General features: G+C 46.2%; 1 protein-coding gene across 1 annotated transcript in view; it reads left to right on the forward strand.

Annotated features, from left to right (window-relative positions):
• Window positions 1-23,334, forward strand: part of SEPSECS (Sep (O-phosphoserine) tRNA:Sec (selenocysteine) tRNA synthase) — a 196,384-nt gene that overhangs the window by 134,606 nt on the left and 38,444 nt on the right. Inside the window, exon 9 of the mRNA XM_069202162.1 lies at window positions 10,092-10,185. Coding sequence (XP_069058263.1) covers window positions 10,092-10,185 — 94 coding nt within the window. The remainder of the gene's footprint in view (window positions 1-10,091; window positions 10,186-23,334) is intronic.

A 23,334-nucleotide genomic window follows, 5' to 3' on the forward strand; every position in this document is an offset into this window, starting at 1 on the left:
TACTTACACATATTCTTTTTTCTTTAATAAAACTTGCATTGTGTAAATTAGTGAAATATATATTTGATTATAGTTTTTGGTGATTTTTGCTACAAAGCTAATAGATCTGCATTACATATGTTAATATGCTCACCCCTTGAAGAAGACAATAGGCCCACTTTTTATGTTTTGGTGTTGTGACTCTTTAACAAAGTCAGTAAGTTTGCCTAAGTTAAAATAACGCATTGTATATTGTAACATTACATAGCCTGTTTTGGTTGGGCCAGCCCTGCGGCCAAACACATGCTGTGCACTGCCAAAGGCCATGTGAGGCTGGGGGTAGGGTGCTTGCAGGGGGTTGGACACAGGGCCTGGCTGCTGTGCACAGCAATGGGCATCTTGCTTTATGTTAAAACTATGAAGTTGTCTGAAAAAAAGAAAGGTTAAAGCAGTGTTATAGTTAGATAAAAAGATTTCAGTTAAAACATGTCATTTTAAATTAACAAAACCACTGAAATTCACCATTTATAGTTATCTAAAACAGACAATCCAACTTATAAACGTATTTCACCGTGTGATGAGGGGGCAGGGCGTTGGAGGGGGCATGGTCTCATGTGGAGAGATACCTAAAAGGCACTCCGCCCCTCACTGAAAAAAAAAAAAGAAAAAACAGAGGTTCGCTGACTCTGTTGCACAAAGCTTAGAAAGACGATTTGGAAAGCCACTTTGTTTAGTGACTTCCTGCTTGCATTCTGTGCCACAGTGCGGTTTGAGCTCCTCACCGGGAGACCATATGAAAGGAACTGAAATTGTGACACATGGTAAGTATAAGTTATGCTCTAACTTACCTATAACTCGCACCCTCGCCATGCACTGCTAATTACCTCCCATATTACGTTACTCATGACATGTTCTTTGACATTAATGTTTTTTTTAAATCTTTTTATTGCCACTTACAAAAAGTAAACCAAACTTGCATTACAAAAAAAGAGCAAGCGTAATATAGAGGAGGGGAAGGAAGGGAGCAGAATAATAGGGGATATAGGAAAATGTGGTGGAAGGGGAATGGTTCTAGTACAGAGGAATGAATACATGGCTGAAAATTTCTTGTACAGATCCCTTCCACATTTAAGGGGGTGCAGTGATGCTCAATGTGGAATGTTACTAAGCTGATCTTCGCTTACTGAAAAAGCCATTGAGAGGTCTCCAAAATGGAGAGACAGATAATAAGTCGCTGCTCAGCCGTGGGCACAGCAGTTCAACAACTAAGATGACGCCTAGCCAGTCGTGAATTGCCTTGTGAGTATATGGGTGCTGGTGAAGGAACTGGAGATTCATGTTGACAGAGATATGCTTGGAAGAGCACCCATATGTGTCTAGGGCGCGAGCGCAGGGGCATCATGTCCCAGTAATGTGTAAGTTGTTCCTGGCACAAGGCCTAGTCTTGGAGCTATGTCTTAGTGTTGGGTACCGGCTGACATCCCCTATGTAACATCACTCTTCTCTTGGGCTGCAGCAGCACCATTGCGGTGAGTCGTCAGATGTAATGTCTTGACATAGTCCAGTAGACCAGCGAGCGGAATGCAGGAGTGTTTGTGTCCTGTGATTTCATGTACTATTGAATGCACCTTCTCCCAGTATGATGTATTTTCAGGCATAGCCAAGCCAAGTGTATGAAATTGGCCTGTGGCGACCCACACCAAAGGCAGCGGGAGAGCGATATGTATGGTGAAGGAACTTGAAATGAAGGCACAGCCTATAGGAGAGAGTGCCTGTAGTTGACCGTAGCAATATGCCCACTGTTGGTTTCTATGACACCATTGATAACATCACTGTAACATCTGAAGTGACCTAATTCATCAACACTGTGCATGATGGGGGCACGATTTTGTTACTTTAGGGCACAAGTTATGGGTACTTGGGATAACTATAACTGGTGAATTTCAGTGGTTTTGTTAATTTAAAATCCAGTATTTTAACTGACAATGTCACCTAACTGTAACGTCTATGTAACTTTTGCTATTTTAAGTGAATTTCAGAGGGTGTTTTGTAATGCAAAGTATCATATTACCAAAATTTAACTATGAAATTATGTAAACCTTTATTTTTTTCAGAGCGTGTGTGTGTGTGTATATGTTTGGTGGCATGTGTAGCTGCAGATACACATGCTGTGCATTATACTTCTGCCATCTAGTGTTAGGCTTGGAGTGTTACAAGTTGTTTTTCTTCGAAGAAGTGTTTTCAAGTCACAAGATCGAGTGACTCTGCCTCTTCGGTTCCATTGCGCATGGGCATTGACTCCATGTTAGATTGTTTTCTTTCCGCCATCAGGTTCTGACTTGTTTCCTTTCGCTCCGAAAGTTTGATTCGGAAAACTTTGAAAATGTTTAATTTTTGTCAGTATTGTATCGATCGGGTTTACATCTTCCATCGACACATCTGTACCGTTGGAGGAGACAACTCGGGGTGCGCGCACCCAACTTGGGCCTAGTCAGGCCGACTGCGTGGAAGCCTCATGGATCGGACTCCATTCCGGTTCTGTCCTCAGTGCCACGCAAAATATCCATGTACAGACCAACATCTCGTCTGTAATCTTTGCCTTTCCCCAGATCATCTAGAAGAAAATTGTGAGGCCTGTCGATCCTTCCGGTCCAAAAAGACTCTTCGAGACAGGAGGGCACGAAGATTCGAGATTGCGTCCAGAAGCTCCGAATATCTTGATGTGGAGGAGGAAGAAATTATGCAGACATCAGTCTCCGTTCGAGGTTCCGAGGAAGACAGACCGGTCACGTCAGGACAACATGTGAGTACGCCTGCCCCTGTACCATCACAAAGACATAAACATAAGGCCTTGGGTACCCCACTGCCATAAGGCCATGGCTCGGCCCGAAAAAAGACTCCTTGAAGTAATGGACAAAAGGCAAGCCAGGATTCATATCCACAAAGAAACAGGCAGAATCCTAACAGCTCCTCCTCTAAAAACTAAGAGAACGCTAGCCTTTCAGGAAGAATTGGACACTATGCAGCCTCCAGCTAAAGTGTCAAAGCCCAAGGAGAAACCACCACCACCTCCTCAGTTTTTTCCCCCTCATTCTCCTCCTCTCTCCACACCTGCATACCTCTCCTCCTACCAGTCCTACACCAGTGCAGTCACCATCACACTCTTTTGACTCACAACAGGACAATGTAGATCCATGGGATCTTTATGATCCAGATCCCATTCCTAGCAGTGACCCAGACAGCTATCCCGCTAAGCCTTCACCACCAGAGGATATCACTGTGTACAATCCAGCATACCATGGGGTCACCATGCACACTGAACCGTTAAAAGAAGATTTTTTGTTTAATACCCTCTCCTCCACACATTCAAAATATCATTGCCTCCCCATGCTCCCAGGCATGTTAGAACACGGCGATCAAATACATAATGAGCCAGTTAAGGCACGTATAATTACGCCCAGGATAGAGAAAATGTACAAACCACCTCCCTCTGGTCCTGATTACATTACACAGCAAGTTCCTCCAGATTCGGTAGTAGCGCTGCCAGAAAAAAGGCAAACTCCCAGTCATCAGGAGATGCACCCCCACCCGACAAAGAAAGCAGAAAGTTTGATGCAGCAGGGAAGTGAGTTGCATCCCAAGCAGCGAATCAGTGGAGGATAGCTGACTCACAAGCACTGTTAGCTAGATACGACAGGGCCCATTGGGATTAGATGCAAGACATAATTCAGCATCTCCCCAAAGAACATTGAAAGAGGGCACAGCAAGTAGTGGAGGAAGGGCAAGCCATTACGAATAATCAATATCGATCTTCCCTAGACGCAGCAGACACCGCTGCTAGAAGTGTCAACACTGCGGTAACAATAAGAAGACATGCATGGCTCAGGTCCTCGGGTTTTAAACCTGAAATACAGCAAGCGGTGTTAAATATGCCATTCAATAAGAAGCAACTTTTTGGCCCAGAAGTTGACACAGCCATTGAGAAATTGCGCAAACATTCAGACCCCGCAAAAGCAATGGGTGCACTATACTCCACACCATATAGGGGATCCTTTCGGAAACCTCAGTTTAGAGGTGGATTTAGAACACAAACAGCAGAGGCATCCACATCGTAGGCAAAACCAACCAAAATGTCAACAAGGTGGTTTTAGGGGCACATATAGGGGGCAGTATCCCAGAAATAGAGGGACATTTTAAACCTCTAAGCAAACTCCACAGCACCTTAAGCAGTGACTTGTCGCATCCCCTTCCACTCCACACCTCTCCTATGGGGGGAAGACTACAACAGTTACACACAAATTGGTAAGACATTACCACAGACAATTGGGTACTATCATTTATCCGCAACGGCTATTGCCTAGAATTGATACAAACTCCCCCAATCTTTCCACCAAAGCCACACAAACTATCCACAGAACACATTGGTCTGTTACAGGAAGAAGTCCAATCTCTATTACTCAAACAAGCAATAGAACCCGTGCCACAAGGTCATATGGGGACAGGAGTTTATTCACTATATTTCCTGATTCCCAAAAAAGATGGCACCCTCAGACCAATATTAGATCTCAGGACCCTCAATCTTTACATCCTGTCAGAACATTTTCAAATGGTAACTTTTCAAGATGTTATCCCACTACTCCAAAAACACGATTTCATGGCAACATTAGACCTCAAGGATGCGTATTTTCATATACCCATCTATCCTGCGCACAGAAAATATCACAGGTTTGTCATTCAGGGAAAGCACTATCAGTTCAAAGTGTTACCCTTCGGAATAACAACAGCTCCAAGGGTATTCACAAAGTGCCTAGGGGTAGTCGCAGCCTACCTAAGAAGACAACATATACATATCTTTCCATATCTAGACAATTGGCTAATAAAATCAAACAGTCATACGCAGTGTCAAAGCCATACGCATTACGTAATACAAACCCTGCACACGCTAGGGTTCTCAATAAATTACCAAAGGTCGCACTACAACCTGCATAAATACAACAGTATCCGGGTGCAATACTAAATACTCAAAAATCGCTAGCATGTCCAAATACGCAAAGAATACAAGCATTCGAAAATATAATCACATAGATGCAGACAAATCAACGGTACACTGTCAGATTTGTCATGAAGTTTTGAGGGATGATGGCGTCATGTGCCTTGCACAACAATGGTCACAGGCACATGGTCAACTTCAAGATCTAGTGTTGATAGACTGCCAGACATGCATGTCCCTTCAGTTTTGGAATTCCACAAATCTAAAACAAAGGGCGGCCATTTCAAGACCCTGTGCCTTAGACCATAATTACAACAGATGCATCAATGATTGGTTGGGGAGCTCACCACAACATTCAAGGACAATGGGATGGCAAACATAAACAGCTACACATAAATCACTTAGAGTTGTTAGCTGTCTTCCTAGCGCTTAAAGCTTTTCAGCCTCTTCTCACACAGAAGAATGTCCTTATCAAAACAGACAACATGACAACCATGTATTACCTAAACAAACAAGGAGGGACACATTCGTCCCAACTCTCCCTTCTAGCCCAGAAAATTTGGAAATGGGCAATCCACAACCAAATTCACCTGTTAGCACAATACATTCCATGGATACGCAACCAATTGGCAGATGTTCTCAGCAGAAATCACCAACAAACACACGAGTGGGAGATTCACCCTCAAGTACTTCAAAAATTCTTTCAACAATGGGGAACACCAAACATAGATCTGTTCGCCACAAACGAAAACGCCACAAGCGAAACTTTGCATCCACACAGCAACACATCCCCTATCCAAGGGAAAAGCTCTATGGATCAATTGGTCAGGGATGTTTGCTTACGCCTTTTCCCCCTCTCCCACTCATTCTGTTTCTGGTCAACAAATTGCGTCAAAACTCACCCAATATGATACTCATAGCACCAACGTGGGCCCGTCAATCGTAGTACACAACATTGTTAGACCTGTCTGTAGTACCACACTCCGAACTCCCAGACAGACCAGACCTGTTGACACAAAACAAAGGACAAATCAGGCACCCAAAACACTCAATCTAGCGATTTGGCTCCTGAGGTCATAGAGTTTGGATATTTACAACTACCATCAGAATTTATGGAGGTTATTAAACAAGCAAAACAAAACACTGCTAGACAGTGCTATGCTAACAAATGGAAAAGATTTGTATATTACTGTCAATCTAAACAAATTGCCTCTCTTACAACATCAATACAGGATATTGTATGCTATTTACTTCATTTACAAAAATCAAATGTAGCATTCTCTTCTATAAAATATATCTTACTGCAATTTCAGCATATTTACAAAATATACAGCAAAACTCCTTAGAGTTCCTGTTATTAAAGCTTTCATGGAAGGCTTAAAACGCATCATTCCACTCAGGACACATCCAGTTCCCTCTTGGGATTCAAACATAGTGCTTACGCGACTTATGGGCCCACCATTTGAACCTATGCACTCATGTCAAATCCAATTCTTAACATGGAAGGTTGCCTTCCTAGTCGCAATTACGTCTTTGCGAAGAGTCCGCGAAATTCAAGCCTTCACTATTGAAGAACCGTTCATACAAGTACACGAACATAAAGTTGTACTAAGAACAAATCCCAAATTTTTGCCAAAGATCATCTCGCCTTTTCATATAAATCAAACAGTGGAACTACCAGTCTTCTTCCCACAACCAGCTTCTGTGGCAGAAAGAGCTCTAATGTACTATATAGACAGAACAAAGCCATTCAGAAAAAACTAAACAACTGTTTGTAGCTTTTCAAAAACCTCATACAGGTAGCCCCATTTCAAAACAAGGATTAGCAAGATGGATTGTAAGATGCATCCAAACATGCTACATTAAAGCCAAAAGACAACTCTTAGTTACTCCTAAAGCACATTCTACAATGGCTTTTTTAGGAAATATACCAATGGCTGAAATGTGTAAAGCAGCTACTTGGTCAACACCACATACATTCACTAAAGACTACTGTGTAGATGTTTTAGCAACACAACAAGCCACAGTAGGTCAAGCTGTACTCCGAACATTATTTCGAACAAATTCAACTCCTACAGGCTAGCCACCGCTTTTTGAAAGGACTAACTGCTTTGTAGTCTATGCATAGCATGTGTATCTGCAGCTACACATGCCATCGAACGGAAAATGTCACTTACCCAGTGTACATCTGTTCGTGGCATGTAGTGCTGCAGATTCACATGCACCCTCCCTCCTCCCCGGAAGCCTGTAGTCGTTTAAGTTAATAACTTTTGTACATATGTATATACATTTACATTTGCATGGACATCTCTTTTCTCCTATATACTCTATCACTCCTTTCTTCACCCTCTGCGGGAAAACAATCTTACAATGGAGTCGATGCCCATGTGCAGTGGAACCGAGAGAAGTAGTCACTTGATCCTGTGACTCTGAAAAGACTTCTTCGAAGAAAAACAACTTGTAACACTCAGAGCCCAACACTAGATGTTGGAATGGATATGCATAGCATGTGAATCTGCACTACATGCCACTAACAGATGTACACTGGATAAGTGACATTTTCCATATGTGTTTGTGTGTGAAAAAAAAAAATATATATATATATATATATATATATATATACACACACACACACACACACACACACACAAGTGTTACTGGGACATTATAATTCAGCTCACATTTTAAACGTACAAAACCATACAAATTCATCTGTTATAGCTAGTTATCTTATGTAAGTATGATTCGCACCCTCACCATGCACAGTTTTTTTTTTTTTCCATCAGATATTTTATTGGAAATACTGCATTGATATTATCAATGATATTATTGAAGATGTCATGCGCATTGACCACACGGACCCCCCGCACACAATAGACACTTTATCCTGAGGAGGTGGCGGTCCCCAGGGCTACAGGGGTGGGAGATGTGTGACCCCCGCATTCATTTTGATTAAAGCCCTGGGGAGGTGGCGGTCCCTCATGGCTGAGGGGGGGGACCCCTGCCTTCATTTTGATTAAAACCTTGGGGAGGTGGTGGTGCCCAGGGCATAAAAATGCCCTAGGAGAGGGGCCCCAGGCGCCCTCCTTCTTTATTCTTTCTTTCAACATGCCCCTGGGACCTGGCCTTTCCGAGTGGTTCATAAAAAAACAAGTGCAGGCTCTGTATAGTTTAAAAAAAAAAAAATTGTCATTGCAAATTCGGGGCTAATTTTTTTTTTTTAAAGATGCTTTTTTTTTTTTTTTTTTTTACCATGGTGTGGGACCCTGGACCATTTATTTATTTTTTTTCTTTTTTTTTCTGGCTTTTGGCTGAAGCAGAGTCCTAAGATGGCTGCCAACACTTTCTGGTTTGAAGTGTTGTCAGCCAATCAGAGCTCTGCAGCTTTCTGCACAAGCTGATTGTTATTTGTGAATTTGTCACTGCCGCAGATATACAAATCCGAATTTCCGTAAATTTCTCAACAAGTCCTGAATGGATTTACACCAAATAACATAAAGTGTAATCTAAGTAAGGAATGCCTACTTTCTCTCTAATTTGGCTGTTGTTGGGTTAAAAACTCCTATAGGAATTAATAAGAGAAACATGTTTTAAAACCCCCACCCTCCTTTTTTTTTTTTCTCGACCCCAGCTTGACGGATCACCCGGAAACTTATACAGCTATCGACATTCGGCTGTTACAGTTAGTTATTTCAAGTAACTATGGCGCACAACAAGAATCACTGGCACACTTTTTGGGGGGAACATTTTGTGGAGATTTGTCAAACTGTGCCAAAGATATAGGCAAGTCAAAAAACGCTTTTTCTATGGAAACATGGTCCTAACGATAACTAGCTACTGGCAAACATATATATATATTATCATTGGCTCCTGCCAAGCAAAAGCAAACAGCTACCTCCTGAGGGTGGGGACCTCAGGAGGTAGCGGGAGCCAGCCCTAGGGGCTGTATGTCCATGTATGGCTCCATGTTTTCAGTTATGTGTCGGGAGGTGGTGGTTCCACGGGGGTACGCAACGGACACCCCCTGTAAATCATTCCATAGCCCTGTGGAGGTGGCAGTGCCTGGTCGGACGAGAGGGTCGGAGGTCCCGCCTAATAATTTATTCATAAGTTGCCCTGGGGAGGTGGTGTTTCCTGGGGTGCGCGGGGTCCGCGTGGCACCCCCACATACTTTAACATAGCCCCAGAGAGATGGTGGGCCCAGGAGTCCTGCGGGGCCACCGAACCCCCACCCCCCATTACATCATTATCAATCTTGTTTGAGGAGGTGGTGGTCTCCGGGGCTTGTAACAGCCCCGGAGACCATCACCTCAGATTTCTAACCCTGCAATGCCCCTGAGACCTTGCCCACCCGGGGGCCAAAGACTATCCAAATGCTGCAGATTTTTCCGTGATTACAAAAAATATATATTTCTAAGACTGGCTGGCGGGGGGTCCCAGGGGGCCCCATAGGCTAGGGTGTGTGTGTATATATACACCCTGCCCCCTTTTTTGTAAAAAAAAATATATATATTTTGTTTCTGTGACTCAGCTAAAGCAGAGTCCCAAATGGCAGGCAACAGTTCTTGTTTGAAGTGTTGGTAGCCAATCAGATCTCAGCATGAGATCTCCCTGAATCAGCAGACCTAGATATGCACATTTCTTTTCCCTTATATAATATCTCAAAACCTACTGAACAGATTTAGACCAAATTAAAACAAAAAAAGGGTTGATCTGTGGACCAATTGTTTTGGTTGGCTATCTTTTGTGTTAATAATTAAACATGCGCTAATAGCATAGGATAAATCTTATATGCAGATGTGCAGAGGATAATATGCTATTTTTACCATTGTTGAGGGAGGGAAGTGATAGCCTTACTTACTCAAGGCTTCATCTCATTGTGAGTCATGGCCCCTTAGATCATCTGCCCTGTGCCCAACCCCTCAGCAGATGCCTGTTCCCCCACTCACACCCTCCCTACATTTTATGCATTTCTTTCTATTTTTAAAAACAATTTGTGCATGCTCCCGCCACCCAAACATCAGCATATTATGAAAAAACTTTCCATTTCCTGTAAAGAGTACACCTTACTTTCAAAAGCTCATTTGAAGTAAGTTCTGTTTTGTTTTTTTCTTCTCTTTAGGAAATGTACACATATCTTCTAAGTGAACTGAAGAAGCTAGCTGAGGTCTACAGTGAGAGATTGCTGGACACTCCACACAATCCAATATCTTTAGGTATTAAACAAGTGTTCCCATTTTGAAGTAGATGTACAATTTATGTCTGCAATCATGCACAAATTGCAGTACGATTAAACAAACAGGTTAAAATAATGATTTTTTGCCATTAAATGTCATTACTTTGTGTCATTTCAGAAAAGGGGGGCGTGATGAACAGAGATATATTCCAGAGAGACTGCTCTGTACTTGCATACCCTAAGGCTAGCCTATCACACAAGCCCTCTTCAAAGTCATAAAAGTGGTAGTGAAGATGTACGCTCTTTGCTTACAAGATTGCCACTCTATGACCCAGGGCTTTTTCACAGCTCCAGTATTAGTGGTGGAATGACACCAGTGCCACTGAGAAACGTTTGTGAGATCCTGCATTGTGGGAAAGGTTTGTCATGTGTCATATCTGTGGTATGTCTAGTTCCCTGTTGCCAAACTGGTGTGATGTCTATGCCATACCACAATAGACATTATACTGAGCACAACATTAATTCAAACCATGACTCGTAAGTGAAGTAGCTGCACAATCTTGTTAATGCTCACTTAACTTGCACAGCTTTGGGCTTTAGGTTCCCAGTCCATTCACTGCAGACACATGCTGAACTTTTTTTGCCTTGCTCTCATACTTGTCCTGTATTCCGGTATTTTTGGTTCCCTTATGTCAGCAATTTTGCATAGTCACTTGACTACCATTGGTATTCCAGAGCCTAGGACATTAATGAATTCCAGTTGCACATCCAAAGCTAGCTCTGTATAATCGGTCAAGATTGAGCATTCAAGGCTTGCAATACTACATGGTTATATAGTTGCAAATCAGACACAGTAATCAAATACTCTGAAACCAATATCCAGTCACTTACCTCTTACAGAACCAGTCTTTATTTACAGTAGCACTTTGCAAGTAAGAAACTCAGAAGGTCCTAGCGCCTTCTATGATCAAGGTACGAACCCCAGTGCTAATATAGCTCATTGAAAATGATAGAACTAAAGAATCCCTTCTGTGAAACAAAAAAATAGTGCACACTAAGCACGAACAATAACTGCCCCAAGGTCACCTACCTGTTCCCCGATAGCGCTGAGCTCTCTCCAGACTATCACCCTAGTATATCAGTTACACTCAAGACAATAAGTGAATACTATTTCCCAGAGGTGCTGCATGCCAGACTTTGTTGCGCAGCACTGATAGAAATACTGAAGGATTGTGCCAGCTTGTGATCTGTCATAATTTTATCCTGCTCCTGGCAGTGTTGCTTCTATTCTGTTTTGGTCAAGTGTGCTACAGATCCTGTAGGCTCCTCTGTCATACCCTCTCAGTCAGATGGGACTTCAGCTTCACCTTGTGCAAAGCAGTTTCCTGTCTGCTGGGGGTAGTCCCGTTACTGCTGTGCATGGCAAAGCAGCAAGGTATTCTTATCTGGCCTTGGGTTTATTTACAGCTTGGGCGGAAAGGCGTTTTTGGAGGGTTGAGAAATAGATTGTGAAATCCTCATCCTAGTATTATACCCCCTCTCAGCTGTTGTTGTATAGTTTCTCTAAAAGTCAAAGTCCATGGATAATGTTACTGGTGGAAAGTCAGTGACTAATTTGAAGGCAAGCCACCATCGAATTCAGATTTTCCATCCCATCTTCATAGGTGTTTCACTGGCCCTCCTTCTTTGAAGGGAGAGGATAGCACTACATAGTCACTATGATGCGTATTGGGAAGCCACGGGTTAAACAGCCAATGTAGGGTTAGCCTCCTGCTGGGTAGTTCAGGTGCCTGAGGTACAAGACCATCAAACGGGTCTCAACCTCTTTTTTTGAATAGCACTTTGTGGATTACAGCCCACATACCTGACCTTGTTGTGACTACTACACGATGTCCATGGAGCAGGAATGACTTTGAACCTCAAGCATGGTGCAGCCAAGTTGTGTATCCTCCAAAGAGGACATTAGTCGCAAAGCTCACAATCTTCATAAACTGCACATATAATGTAGCCACATACACATCAATGTGAGGACAACTTTTTTTTAAATAAATTGTTATTAGTTTGAAATATTGGAACATCAGCAGTATCTTGAAGAAAAACATCCACAGCATATTTAAGGGTGCACTCATATGGGCCAATTCAAATGAGCATCACAGTCTGCACAATAGAAATGTTTGCAATATCCATGCTTAGTGTATAGAACTCATTCTGCGTGTTGCTTTTATAACAAGTCTTAAACATAACTGTTATCCACAAAAAACAACCTATCCAAGGCACGTTAACTTCCGCACCTGAGGGGTGGGGGGTTGGCAGGCTGGAGGGAGATTGGCGGGGGGAGCCGACAGGGACGTCCCACCGTCAGGGCTCAGTTAGGGTAGGTATTAGGTCCATAGCTGCTTCTGACCCGTTTTGTGTGAGGGTACAGGTTAAAAGCCTTTGCTTTTCCGGTTCCAGTGTGCCATGGTAAGCAGTGTGGTCTATTGTCTGACTTGGCCTCTACCCTCTCCAGATATTTTTGCCAGTTAGGAGGGTTGGTTTGTGCTGCGCTCCTTCTACCACCGATAAATGCCTGCTGTTCTGCCAGTATACCAGACCGTAGGTCTGCCAGCCACCTCCAGATGTGGGTTGAGGGTGCACTGCTCTCCAGCACATGGCGATCCTGCATTTAGCCAGGAGCAATGGCAAGTCAATTAATTTATTAATGGGTTTATGGGCTGCTGAGCGGAAGGTGATACCCAGTAAGCAGTGGAGACTATTCCTCTGTAGCGGAGGATCTGAAGCCTCCAAGAGAAACTCCAGTACCTCGTCCCAATATGCCACTAAGGGTGGGCATGTCCAGACTATGTGTAAAAAATCGGCAGAGAAGGCGTGGCACTGCAGACAGGAGTCTGACACTGCCGGACACATACGCGCCAGTCTCTCTGGGTTGAGGTAGGTGTTATGAAGATAGTTATATTGAGCATATTTTAGTCTAGCATTTGTGGAAACAAGTTTGGGACCCTCTAAGCACTGTGTCCGTTGTTTGTCTATGAGTGTAATATAAAGCACGGCATCCCAGTATTCACGTAGTGAGTGTAGTGATGTCATTCCATCAGTGCGCAGGCAGCTATAAAGGTATGTGACAGCCAGACGCCCACTCCCATGTGTTAAAAATGCCTGTCAGAAGAGTGAGGTCACGGGTTCATCATCATTTTGCACGAAGTCTTCAGTAGTTGCATGAGCATGGTGTCGACGAGGAAGGAGCCGGGTGGCATGTCGTAGTCAAACGTACTAAGGATGTTGCCTGTGAAAAGATCACTCCATGTGTCGGGACCTGCCTGTGACCATGTGGCTGCGTCAGGCCGCGTCCGGAGTTTGGAGCAGTCTGGGAGCACCCATCACGGCAACTCCGGTGCGTATGGAAGGTGAAGAAGGTGTTTATTTGTATAGGTGAGCCAGCACGTTTTTGCTGTGCGCATTAATATGTTCACACTAATATGTTCCCTCCACCTTTGGGGACCTTCTCGTTCGATCCCAGTAACCATAGTAGCTCTGGGTCCGGTGTGCATTCACAAAACCAAGGCCCCATTTCAGACTTATTCTGCCATCTACTGAGCCATTGCAGCTGGGCTGCAATGTGAAGACTACTTAATGGATGTTCATAACAGGTCTAGTGAATGCCTTTTTTCTAAGACCGATAAAAAGGTAAGGGTCCCTCACTATCATTCAACTGTCACCAGTCCTAAATCTCTCCATAGCCTGGTGAGGGGGGTCAGTATTTATTCTTCATCAGACTTTGACTTAAAGCAATGGAGAAAAAGGTTGAAAAGCGAGAAAGGAGGAGGAAGATAAAGACTGGAAACCAGTAGCAAACGAAGAGAGCAAGAATGGTATCGAACCTGCCTGAGTAAGACAAGTAGTCATTTAGTATGGGTTGGTGGAAGAAAGAGGCCTTGGAATTCTGCAGGTCTGGCATTTGGCAACACCAGCGGCATGGTGCTAAAAAAACGCCAGGCACCAACATTTATTCAGTTATTAATTTATTTACATATATATGTATGTATTTATGCATTTTGTTTTTTTACAACCTCAGCAGTGATTGGAATGCTTCAGTCAGTCCTTGTAGGATTTTAAATTGAGGATGAGTAGGTGAACCAAAAGCAAAAAAGTCAGAGTGTAGGTGCTATACCAGAATTTCCAACACTTTCAGCACAGAGGGAGTGTGTGCGAAGGAGTGTGTGCCTTAAACCCATCAAATGTATATTTTCATTTTTCATGTTCTAATATGTCTAAAACACAGGAATTTATTTAGTTTACTAAGGTAGGAAAGAATACTTTTGATACAGAGTTCTTCCTTTAGGTTTGATATCAGCTGATAGGACTTTTTCAAAATGCATGGCAGTGGTTTCATCCCTTTGTTGATAAAGAATATTTATCCATGCCTATAAGGCTGTCCCATCGAGTACTCCTTCTGTTAGATATTGTTACAAGATCGACAAATGACACTAGACCTTCTGCACTAGCTAAGTCTCAGGTAAACATCAGCAAATCAACTGATGAGTCCATATTGGTGACCTCATAGCTCAGAGGTGCGGTCTCTGAAAGAAAGGAGCTGCAACATCTCTGGGCTTGAATTTAGGGCAAGCTTCTTTTGTTCATCCCTTTCAGTGCTGCTCTCTAGCTGAGGCATGCTGCTCTCTGGCAGAGGCATAAAGCAACCACAATGTTTTGATTTAAGAAACTTAGAGGGACAACAGAATTGTTCATTAGAAAGCTCAGTCCATTTGGCATTTTCTGCTGGCAAGGAACGTCTCTCTCTTAGGAATTGATCTACCCCAGGTCTGCGTAAACAATGACAGACAAGCAGAGTTATCATTTATTGGAAGGACACAAGTCGGTGTTAACCGATGAAGTGATCTCAGAAATCATCTCTGTTCGAATCAGCCAGTCGAGTTGCTACAGAGGAAAATGAAAAATGTCTGTCTTACGCCTCCAGGTTTCCAGAACTTCTCTCTGAGGAGTGTTCTTTCAATAAATTACTCAAGAGGAAATTTCTGTGCCTTTTGATGTATTTTTCACTTTTCTAGGGTGATTGACATATAGAGGAACCAGGGCCTTTAATGATTCTCATAGGCTTTAACTGGCCTCATTAGTGGAGTTATTGAGACACCCTTCATTTATCCATTCTTAAACTAACTCCAGTACAGACTGCATATACTATTTTCCAGAATGTCAAGCATGATATTCCACCTATGCCTTAAATCTCTGAACCTGACTTCCTGGCTTCTAAATGCTTGTCAGGGGCATAAGAACTTCCAGAAAACGCTTTGTATGCCTCCAAGGGGGTATTTTGTCTCACTGAACAGGCAGGTGAACCTGAGATGCAATGAAGAAATGGTATTGCCTTATTGTCTGTATTTGGCATAATCTGGCTTTGAGTATGCATATATTAAAGTTAGATTGGCTGCTAGTACCTCTTTTTTGCAATATCCCTATCAGGCATATAAACAATTTCAGTGAAGATTGCATTTTTGGAAGGTCTAAGATTTTTTACACAGCCAGACATTCCTTGTTCTCAAAATGAATGGCTGTACTTGCCTAAAAGAAATCTGCAGCACTTGGGAGGCTGCTTTTCTGGTGCCATTAACTTCAGATCGTGAAGTGAGTGAGTTTCACGCCACGTGAACTTTACACTTTCTTCTATCGTAATAAATTATTGTAATACATATTCTTTCACGATATGCCCATCTTTTCTTATTCAAGGTAATCTTTGATTTGCATATTAACTAAATTAGTTAATTACGTACATTGTTCTGGAATCTTACCTTTCAAGCAGAAAGACTCCAGAGACATGAATATGTTCGCTAACTATTACCATAGGAAGACTAAAAATATTCACAAGAAGAGGCAGCCTTTTGTAAATTATAGAGCCCTGCATACTTGCTTATTGTTCTAGCTTCTTCAAAATTGAGATGGGTCGGCTCTTGCATTCTGTCTTTGTACAAATAAGCTAATTGATTTGGCCCACTGCACAGGTGGTGTGGTGGCTGCTTACCCAAAATGTTAAAGTTTGCCACACGGGCATTAATTAGTCCATAACTTTGGTAAGTATTATTGCTTGGATTCAGACTCCATGACAGATATATTTAGTCAGGCTTTACTGCACAACAAGTAGAGGATCTTGCTGTGGCCTTAGAATGAAATAAGGGCTGTGTTTATCTTGCAACTTTTTCAATTTCTTTAATGACAATCAGAGGCAACCCCGCAATGAAGAAGTAAAGGTTACTTATAATCCTAGTTTTTCTTCATGGGTATTTGCAATGAATCAAAAAAAAAGAGAGAGTCCCAACCACCGTGGAGTGGCACAGTTTTGAACCAGTGTCATTAGTAATTCTTCTCTTGCAGTGCTCCAAATACTAACTATCTGATTCACTTCCTGTTGGGCATGAGGAGAGAGTGCAATCACTGATTCTTTGTATAGCTACTAAGACATGATTTCCTGCCTTTCTTTCTGTAGTGTTTTCAGTCAAATTTACCTTTATAGAATTATTTAACCAACTGAATACAAAACAAATAAAATGCTGCTTACTGTGGTCTTATTTTAGTTATGTTTCGCATTTGAAAATGTTTGTTTTTTCACAACACGATTAACTAGAATTACAGAATAAGTAACTTTTCTTTCTGGACCTTTCTCTCTCTTCACTTAGGGATTGGTGGGCCTGTTTAAAATTGTGGTTCTCGCACAGTTTCGCCAATGTCCAAATCATGCATATTATTGCCCCCATGGCTGGTTCATAGTAAAGAACAGTGTGCTCATGAGAGATTAGTTAGTCAGTATGGAGTAAATTTGTGTAGGGATTCCTAGGACCATTTGTGGATTTATGAATCTTAAGGAATTCAAGTGTGATCAAAACATAAACGTTTTTCATTCATTTGGTTTTAAGATGTCCAGCTGCTAAGGTTGTTTTCTCATTCATGTCGGAAGCAACCAAAGAGAATTGGAATGTACACATTTCCAAAGCCCATCAGTCTTAAAGCATTGTATTCAGTCTTTAATGGACAGTTCCCAGGAATCAAGCTGGCTTCTGCTTAACTAAGAAAACAGCATATTTGTGGCAGTTAATGATCTAGTATGCTTCCAACATTGCACAGGCTACTTAGACTGCAAATCAAATCAAATCATTAACATTTATAAAGCGCGCTACTCACCCGTGCGGGTCTCAAGGCGCTAGGGGGGAAAGGGGGGGTTATCGCTGCTCGAACAGCCAAGTCTTTAGGAGTCTCCGGAAAGCGGAGTGGTCCTGGGTGGTCCTGAGGCTGGTGGGGAGGGAGTTCCAGGTCTTGGCCGCCAGGAAGGAGAAAGATCTCCCACCCGCCGTGGAGCAGCGGGTGCGAGGGACGGCAGCAAGTGCGAGGCCAGCGGAGCGGAGGGGGCGGGTGGGGACGTAGAAGCTGAGGCGTCTGTTGAGGTATTCCGGTCCCTTGTTGTGGAGGGCTTTGTGTGCGTGGGTGAGAAGACGGAAGGTGATCCTTTTGCTGACTGGGAGCCAATGCAGGTGTCTCAGGTGTGCGGAGATGTGGCTGTTGCGGGGTACGTCGAGGATGAGGCGGGCCGAGGCGTTTTGGATGCGTTGCAGGCGGTTTTGGAGTTTGGCGGTGGTCCCGGCGTAGAGGGTGTTGCCGTAGTCCAGGCGACTCGTGACAAGGGCGTGGGTCACGGTTTTTCTGGTGTCGGCGGGGATCCAGCGGAAGATCTTGCGGAGCATGCGGAGAGTGAGGAAGCAGGCGGAGGACACGGCGTTGACTTGCTTGGTCATGGTGAGAAGAGGGTCCAAGATGAAGCCGAGGTTGCGGGCGTGGTCTGCGGGGGTCGGTGCGGTGCCGAGGGCCGTGGGCCACCAGGAGTCGTCCCAGGCGGACGGGGTGTTGCCGAGGATGAGTACTTCCGTTTTTTCAGAGTTCAGCTTTAGGCGGCTGAGCCTCATCCAATCTGCGACGTCCTTCATACCCTCTTGTAGGTTGGTCTTGGCGCTGGCGGGGTCCTTGGTGAGGGAGAGTACAAGTTGGGTGTCGTCGGCGTAGGAGGTGATGATGATGTCGTGCTTGCGTACGATGTCGGCGAGGGGGCTCATGTAGACATTGAAGAGTGTCGGGCTGAGCGATGAGCCTTGAGGTACGCCGCAGATGATCTTGGTGGGTTCTGAGCGAAACGGAGGGAGGTAAACTCTTTGGGAGCGGTTAGCGAGGAAGGAGGCGATCCAGTCCAGGGCCTGGCCTTGGATCCCGGTGGAGCGTAGGCGGGTGATTAGGGTGCGGTGACAGACGGTGTCAAAGGCAGCCGAGAGGTCGAGGAGAATGAGGGCGACTGTTTCACCGTTGTCCATCAGGGTTCTGATGTCGTCTGTGACTGAGATGAGGGCGGTTTCCGTGCTGTGGTTGGTTCGGAATCCGGTTTGTGAAGGGTCGAGCAGGTTGTTGTCTTCCAGGAAGGTGGTCAGCTGTTTGTTGACGGTCTTTTCTATTACCTTGGCTGGGAAAGGTAGAAGAGAGATGGGGCGGAAGTTTTTCAGGTCGCTTGGGTCAGCCGTAGGTTTCTTTAGTAGGGCGTTGACTTCAGCGTGCTTCCAGCATTCGGGGAAGGTAGCAGAAGAAAAAGAAGAGTTGATGACGGTCTGGAGGTGCGGGGCGATGATGTCGTCGGCTTTGTTAAAGATGAAGTGCGGGCAGGGGTCCGAAGGGGCGCCGGAGTGGATAGAGTTCATGATGGATTTGGTTTCTTCCGTGTTGATGTGGGTCCAGTTGTTGAGGGTGATGTCCGGGGAAGCGGGTTCAGTGGTGTATGGTTGGGTCTGGTGTCCGAAGCTGTCGTGGAGGTCGCTGATCTTGCGATGGAAGAAAGTGGCGAGGGATTCGCACAAATCCTGTGAGGGCGTGACGGCGTTGGCGCTGGCGCTGGGGTTGGAGAACTCTTTGACGATGCTGAAGAGTTCTCTGCTGTTGTGGCTGTTTTTGTCTAGTCTGTCGGTGAAAAAGTTCCTTTTGGCAGTGCGGATCAGGTGGTGGTGTTCGCGTGTAGCGTACTTGAGGGCGGTCATGTTGTCCGCGGTGTGGTCCTTGCGCCAGGCCTTCTCAAGGGCACGACAAGTTTTCTTTGATTCTTTGAGGGTGTCAGAGAATCAGAGAGGTTTTTTGGTGTTGGTCTGTCGATGCGTGCGTTTGAGGGGAGCAAGGTTGTCAGCGCAGTTGGAGATCCAGTTTGTGAGGTTGAGAGCTGCGTCGTTGGGGTCGGTGGTGAGGGTGGGTTGGTTGGCGGCGAGAGCGGAGAAGAGTTGCTCTTCAGGGATCTTGTTCCACTGTCGACGAGGGGTGGGTTGAGTGCGGAGGTGGGAGGTCTCGCGTCGGAATGTGAAGTGGACGCAGCTGTGGTCGGTCCAGTGTAGGGCAGAGGTGTGGCTGAAGAAGACGTGTTTGCTGGCGGAGAAGATAGGGTCGAGCGTGTGTCCGGCGATGTGGGTGGCGGTGTTCACCAGTTGTTTGAGGCCGAGGTTGGCGAGCAGGGTGGTGGTGTTGGGGTCGTTGTTTTGTTCCAGATGGAAGTTGAGGTCGCCTAGGAGGATGTAGTCCGGTGAGGCGAGGGCGTGCGGGGAGATGAAGACAGCGATGGCGTCGCTGAAAGGGGCGCGTGGTCCGGGAGGACGGTAGACGAGGGATCCTCTGAGGGTGGTCCTTGGGTCGGTGCGAATCTGAAAATGCAGGTGTTCAGCGGCGAGGGGGGGGTCTTCGGTGGAGGTGGTGACGCTGATGGAGTCTTTGAAGATGATGGCGACACCTCCTCCTACTTGGTTGGTGCGGTCTTTTCTGGAGATCTTGTAGCCTTCGGGGATGGCGGTAGCGATGTCTGGAGCAGAGGAGGCGTTCATCCATGTCTCCGTGATGAAGGCGACGTCCGGGGCTGTGGAGTCCAGGAGGTCCCAAAGTTCAACGGCGTGCTTGTGGACGGAACGAGCGTTGATCAGGATGCACTTGAGGTGGTTGATGGCGCGTGGGCTTGTGGTCGTGGTAGTTGCGTGGTGGAAGATGCGTTTGCAGGAGTTGCAGGCGAAGGGTCCATGGGTGCGTTTGGGATGAGGGGGGGGTCTTCGGTGGAGGTGGTGACGCTGATGGAGTCTTTGAAGATGATGGCGACACCTCCTCCTACTTGGTTGGTGCGGTCTTTTCTGGAGATCTTGTAGCCTTCGGGGATGGCGGGTAGCGATGTCTGGAGCAGAGGAGGCGTTCATCCATGTCTCCGTGATGAAGGCGACGTCCGGGGCTGTGGAGTCCAGGAGGTCCCAAAGTTCAACGGCGTGCTTGTGGACGGAACGAGCGTTGATCAGGATGCACTTGAGGTGGTTGATGGCGCGTGGGCTTGTGGTCGTGGTAGTTGCGTGGTGGAAGATGCGTTTGCAGGAGTTGCAGGCGAAGGGTCCATGGGTGCGTTTGGGGTGAGCTAGGAAGCAGGTTTTGGAGCGCCCTGGGTTGAGGGCGTGGAGGGTGGTGGGGTCGTAGCGGATCAGCGGGGCTTGGGGGAGCTGGGGACCAGGGGTCGTGGCGCTGGGCGCGGGCCAGGCGCAGACGGGCTTGCCTCTGGCGCGCCTCCGGCGCGCCAGCGGCGTGCCCGCTGCGCGCGCCGCCATAAGAGGTAGGAGGGGGGGGAGGGGTCAGCTGGGGGCGAATGGGAGCTGGGGGGCGGGGGCGTGCAGGAGGTCGTGGCGGGAAAGCGCGAGGGAGGGGGGGGACAGGTAGAGTGAGAGGAGCTGGGGGAGGGGGTTTAGGGTGGAGGAGGGTGAGTGTTAGGAGGTTTGGAGATTAGGGAGAGAGATAGGAGTAGGGTTGTGAAGATAGGGGAGGGGGGGTTGTAGAGGTGGGTGAGGGAGAGAGGTAGAGTGAGAGGATAGGGAGATAGGTAGTAGAGGGGGTGGCGGGAGGGGGGGAGAGATAGAGAAATAGATAGAGAAAATAGATAGAGAAGTCGATAGATAGGGAAATAGATAGATAGACAGATAGGTAGGTAGGAGGAGGTGGAGAGTGGGGGAGTTAGATAGTGAGATAGGGAGCTAGAGAGATAGGAAGATAGGAGGAGTGAGGGAGGTAGATAGCGAACGGGTTAGCTAGGGGTGAGAGAGGGGGAGGCGAGTGAGGGAGGGGGATGAGGAAGGAGCAGGAGGGCAGGCTCGGGGGAAGAAGACGGAGGAGGTAGAAGAGCCGAAGACAGGAGAACAGAAGACAGAAGAACAGAAGACGGAAGGGCGGAAGGGCGGAAGGGCGGAAGGGGGGCAGAAGGGCAGCAGAAGGGCGGCAGAAGAAGAGCAGAAGAAGAGCAGAAGAAGAGCAGAAGAAGAGCAGAAGGGAAGAGCAGAAGAACAGAAGGGAAGAGCAGAAGAACAGAAGGGAAGAGCAGAAGGGAAGAGCAGAAGAAGAGCAGAAGGGAAGAGCAGAAGAACAGAAGGGAAGAGCAGAAGAACAGAAGGGAAGAACAGAAGGGAAGACCAGAAGAACAGAAGGGAAGACCAGAAGAACAGAAGGGAAGAGCAGAAGAACAGAAGGGAAGACCAGAAGAACAGAAGGGAAGACCAGAAGAACAGAAGGGAAGACCAGAAGAACAGAAGGGAAGACCAGAAGGGAAGAGCAGAAGAACAGAAGGGAAGACCAGAAGGGAAGAGCAGAAGAACAGAAGGGAAGACCAGAAGGGAAGAGCAGAAGAACAGAAGGGAAGACCAGAAGGGAAGAGCAGAAGAACACAGAAGAAGATTGCAGAGGGGGAGCGAGGAGGAAGAGACAGAGAGGAGGAAAAGAAGCAGGAGAGAAGGTGAGTGGCGCGGGGCTGGGAGGAGGGGGGTACTTACAGTTAGGTGGGTCTCAGGAACACAGGAACTCGGGAACTTGGAGGAGCTGCAGCGGCAGGGGGAGCGACCTACCCTTGGGTCAAGGGTCGCTACCACTGTCGCGCAGCGGCCGCCATAAGAGGTAGGAGGGGGGGGGGGGAGGGGTCAGCTGGGGGCGAATGGGAGCTGGGGGGCGGGGGCGTGCAGGAGGTCGCGGCGGGAAAGCGCGAGGGAGGGGGGGACAGGTAGAGTGAGAGGAGCTGGGGGAGGGGGTTTAGGGTGGAGGAGGGTGAGTGTTAGGAGGTTTGGAGATTAGGGAGAGAGATAGGAGTAGGGTTGTGAAGATAGGGGAGGGGGGGTTGTAGAGGTGGGTGAGGGAGAGAGGTAGAGTGAGAGGATAGGGAGATAGGTAGTAGAGGGGGTGGCGGGAGGGGGGGAGAGATAGAGAAATAGATAGAGAAAATAGATAGAGAAGTCGATAGATAGGGAAATAGATAGATAGACAGATAGGTAGATAGGAGGAGGTGGAGAGTGGGGGAGTTAGATAGTGAGATAGGGAGCTAGAGAGATAGGAAGATAGGAGGAGTGAGGGAGGTAGATAGCGAACGGGTTAGCTAGGGGTGAGAGAGGGGGAGGCGAGTGAGGGAGGGGGATGAGGAAGGAGCAGGAGGGCAGGCTCGGGGGAAGAAGACGGAGGAGGTAGAAGAGCCGAAGACAGGAGAACAGAAGACAGAAGAACAGAAGACAGAAGAACAGAAGACAGAAGAACAGAAGAACAGAAGAACAGAAGAACAGAAGACAGAAGAACAGAAGATCGGAAGAGCAGAAGAACAGAGAAGAACAGAGAAGAACAGAGAAGAACAGAGAAGAACAGAGAAGAAGAACACAGAAGCACCGAGAAGAACAGAGAAGAAGAACACAGAAGACCGGAAGAACACAGAAGAACAGAAGGGAAGAACAGAAGAACAGAAGAGAAGAACAGAAGAACACAGAAGAAGATTGCAGAGGGGGAGCGAGGAGGAAGAGACAGAGAGGAGGAAAAGAAGCAGGAGCAGGAGAGAAGGTGAGTGGCGCGGGGCAGGGCGAGGGGCTGGGAGGAGGGGGGTACTTACAGTTAGGTGGGTCTCAGGAACACAGGAACTCGGGAACTTGGAGGAGCTGCAGCGGCAGGGGGAGCGACCTACCCTTGGTGCAGGCTCTTCTAAATATATTTAGAGATTTTCATATATGTTTATCTAATAATACCTTTCTTTCATATACCATACCCTCAACACCCTTTTCGTTCACTACCTTTGTAATCTCCTCTCAGGTGATACTCTGCGCAAACAACCTGGCTATATGATAAA

This window comes from Pleurodeles waltl, chromosome 1_2, assembly GCF_031143425.1.
Source record: "Pleurodeles waltl isolate 20211129_DDA chromosome 1_2, aPleWal1.hap1.20221129, whole genome shotgun sequence".
In the NCBI taxonomy this organism is placed as follows: domain Eukaryota; kingdom Metazoa; phylum Chordata; class Amphibia; order Caudata; family Salamandridae; genus Pleurodeles; species Pleurodeles waltl.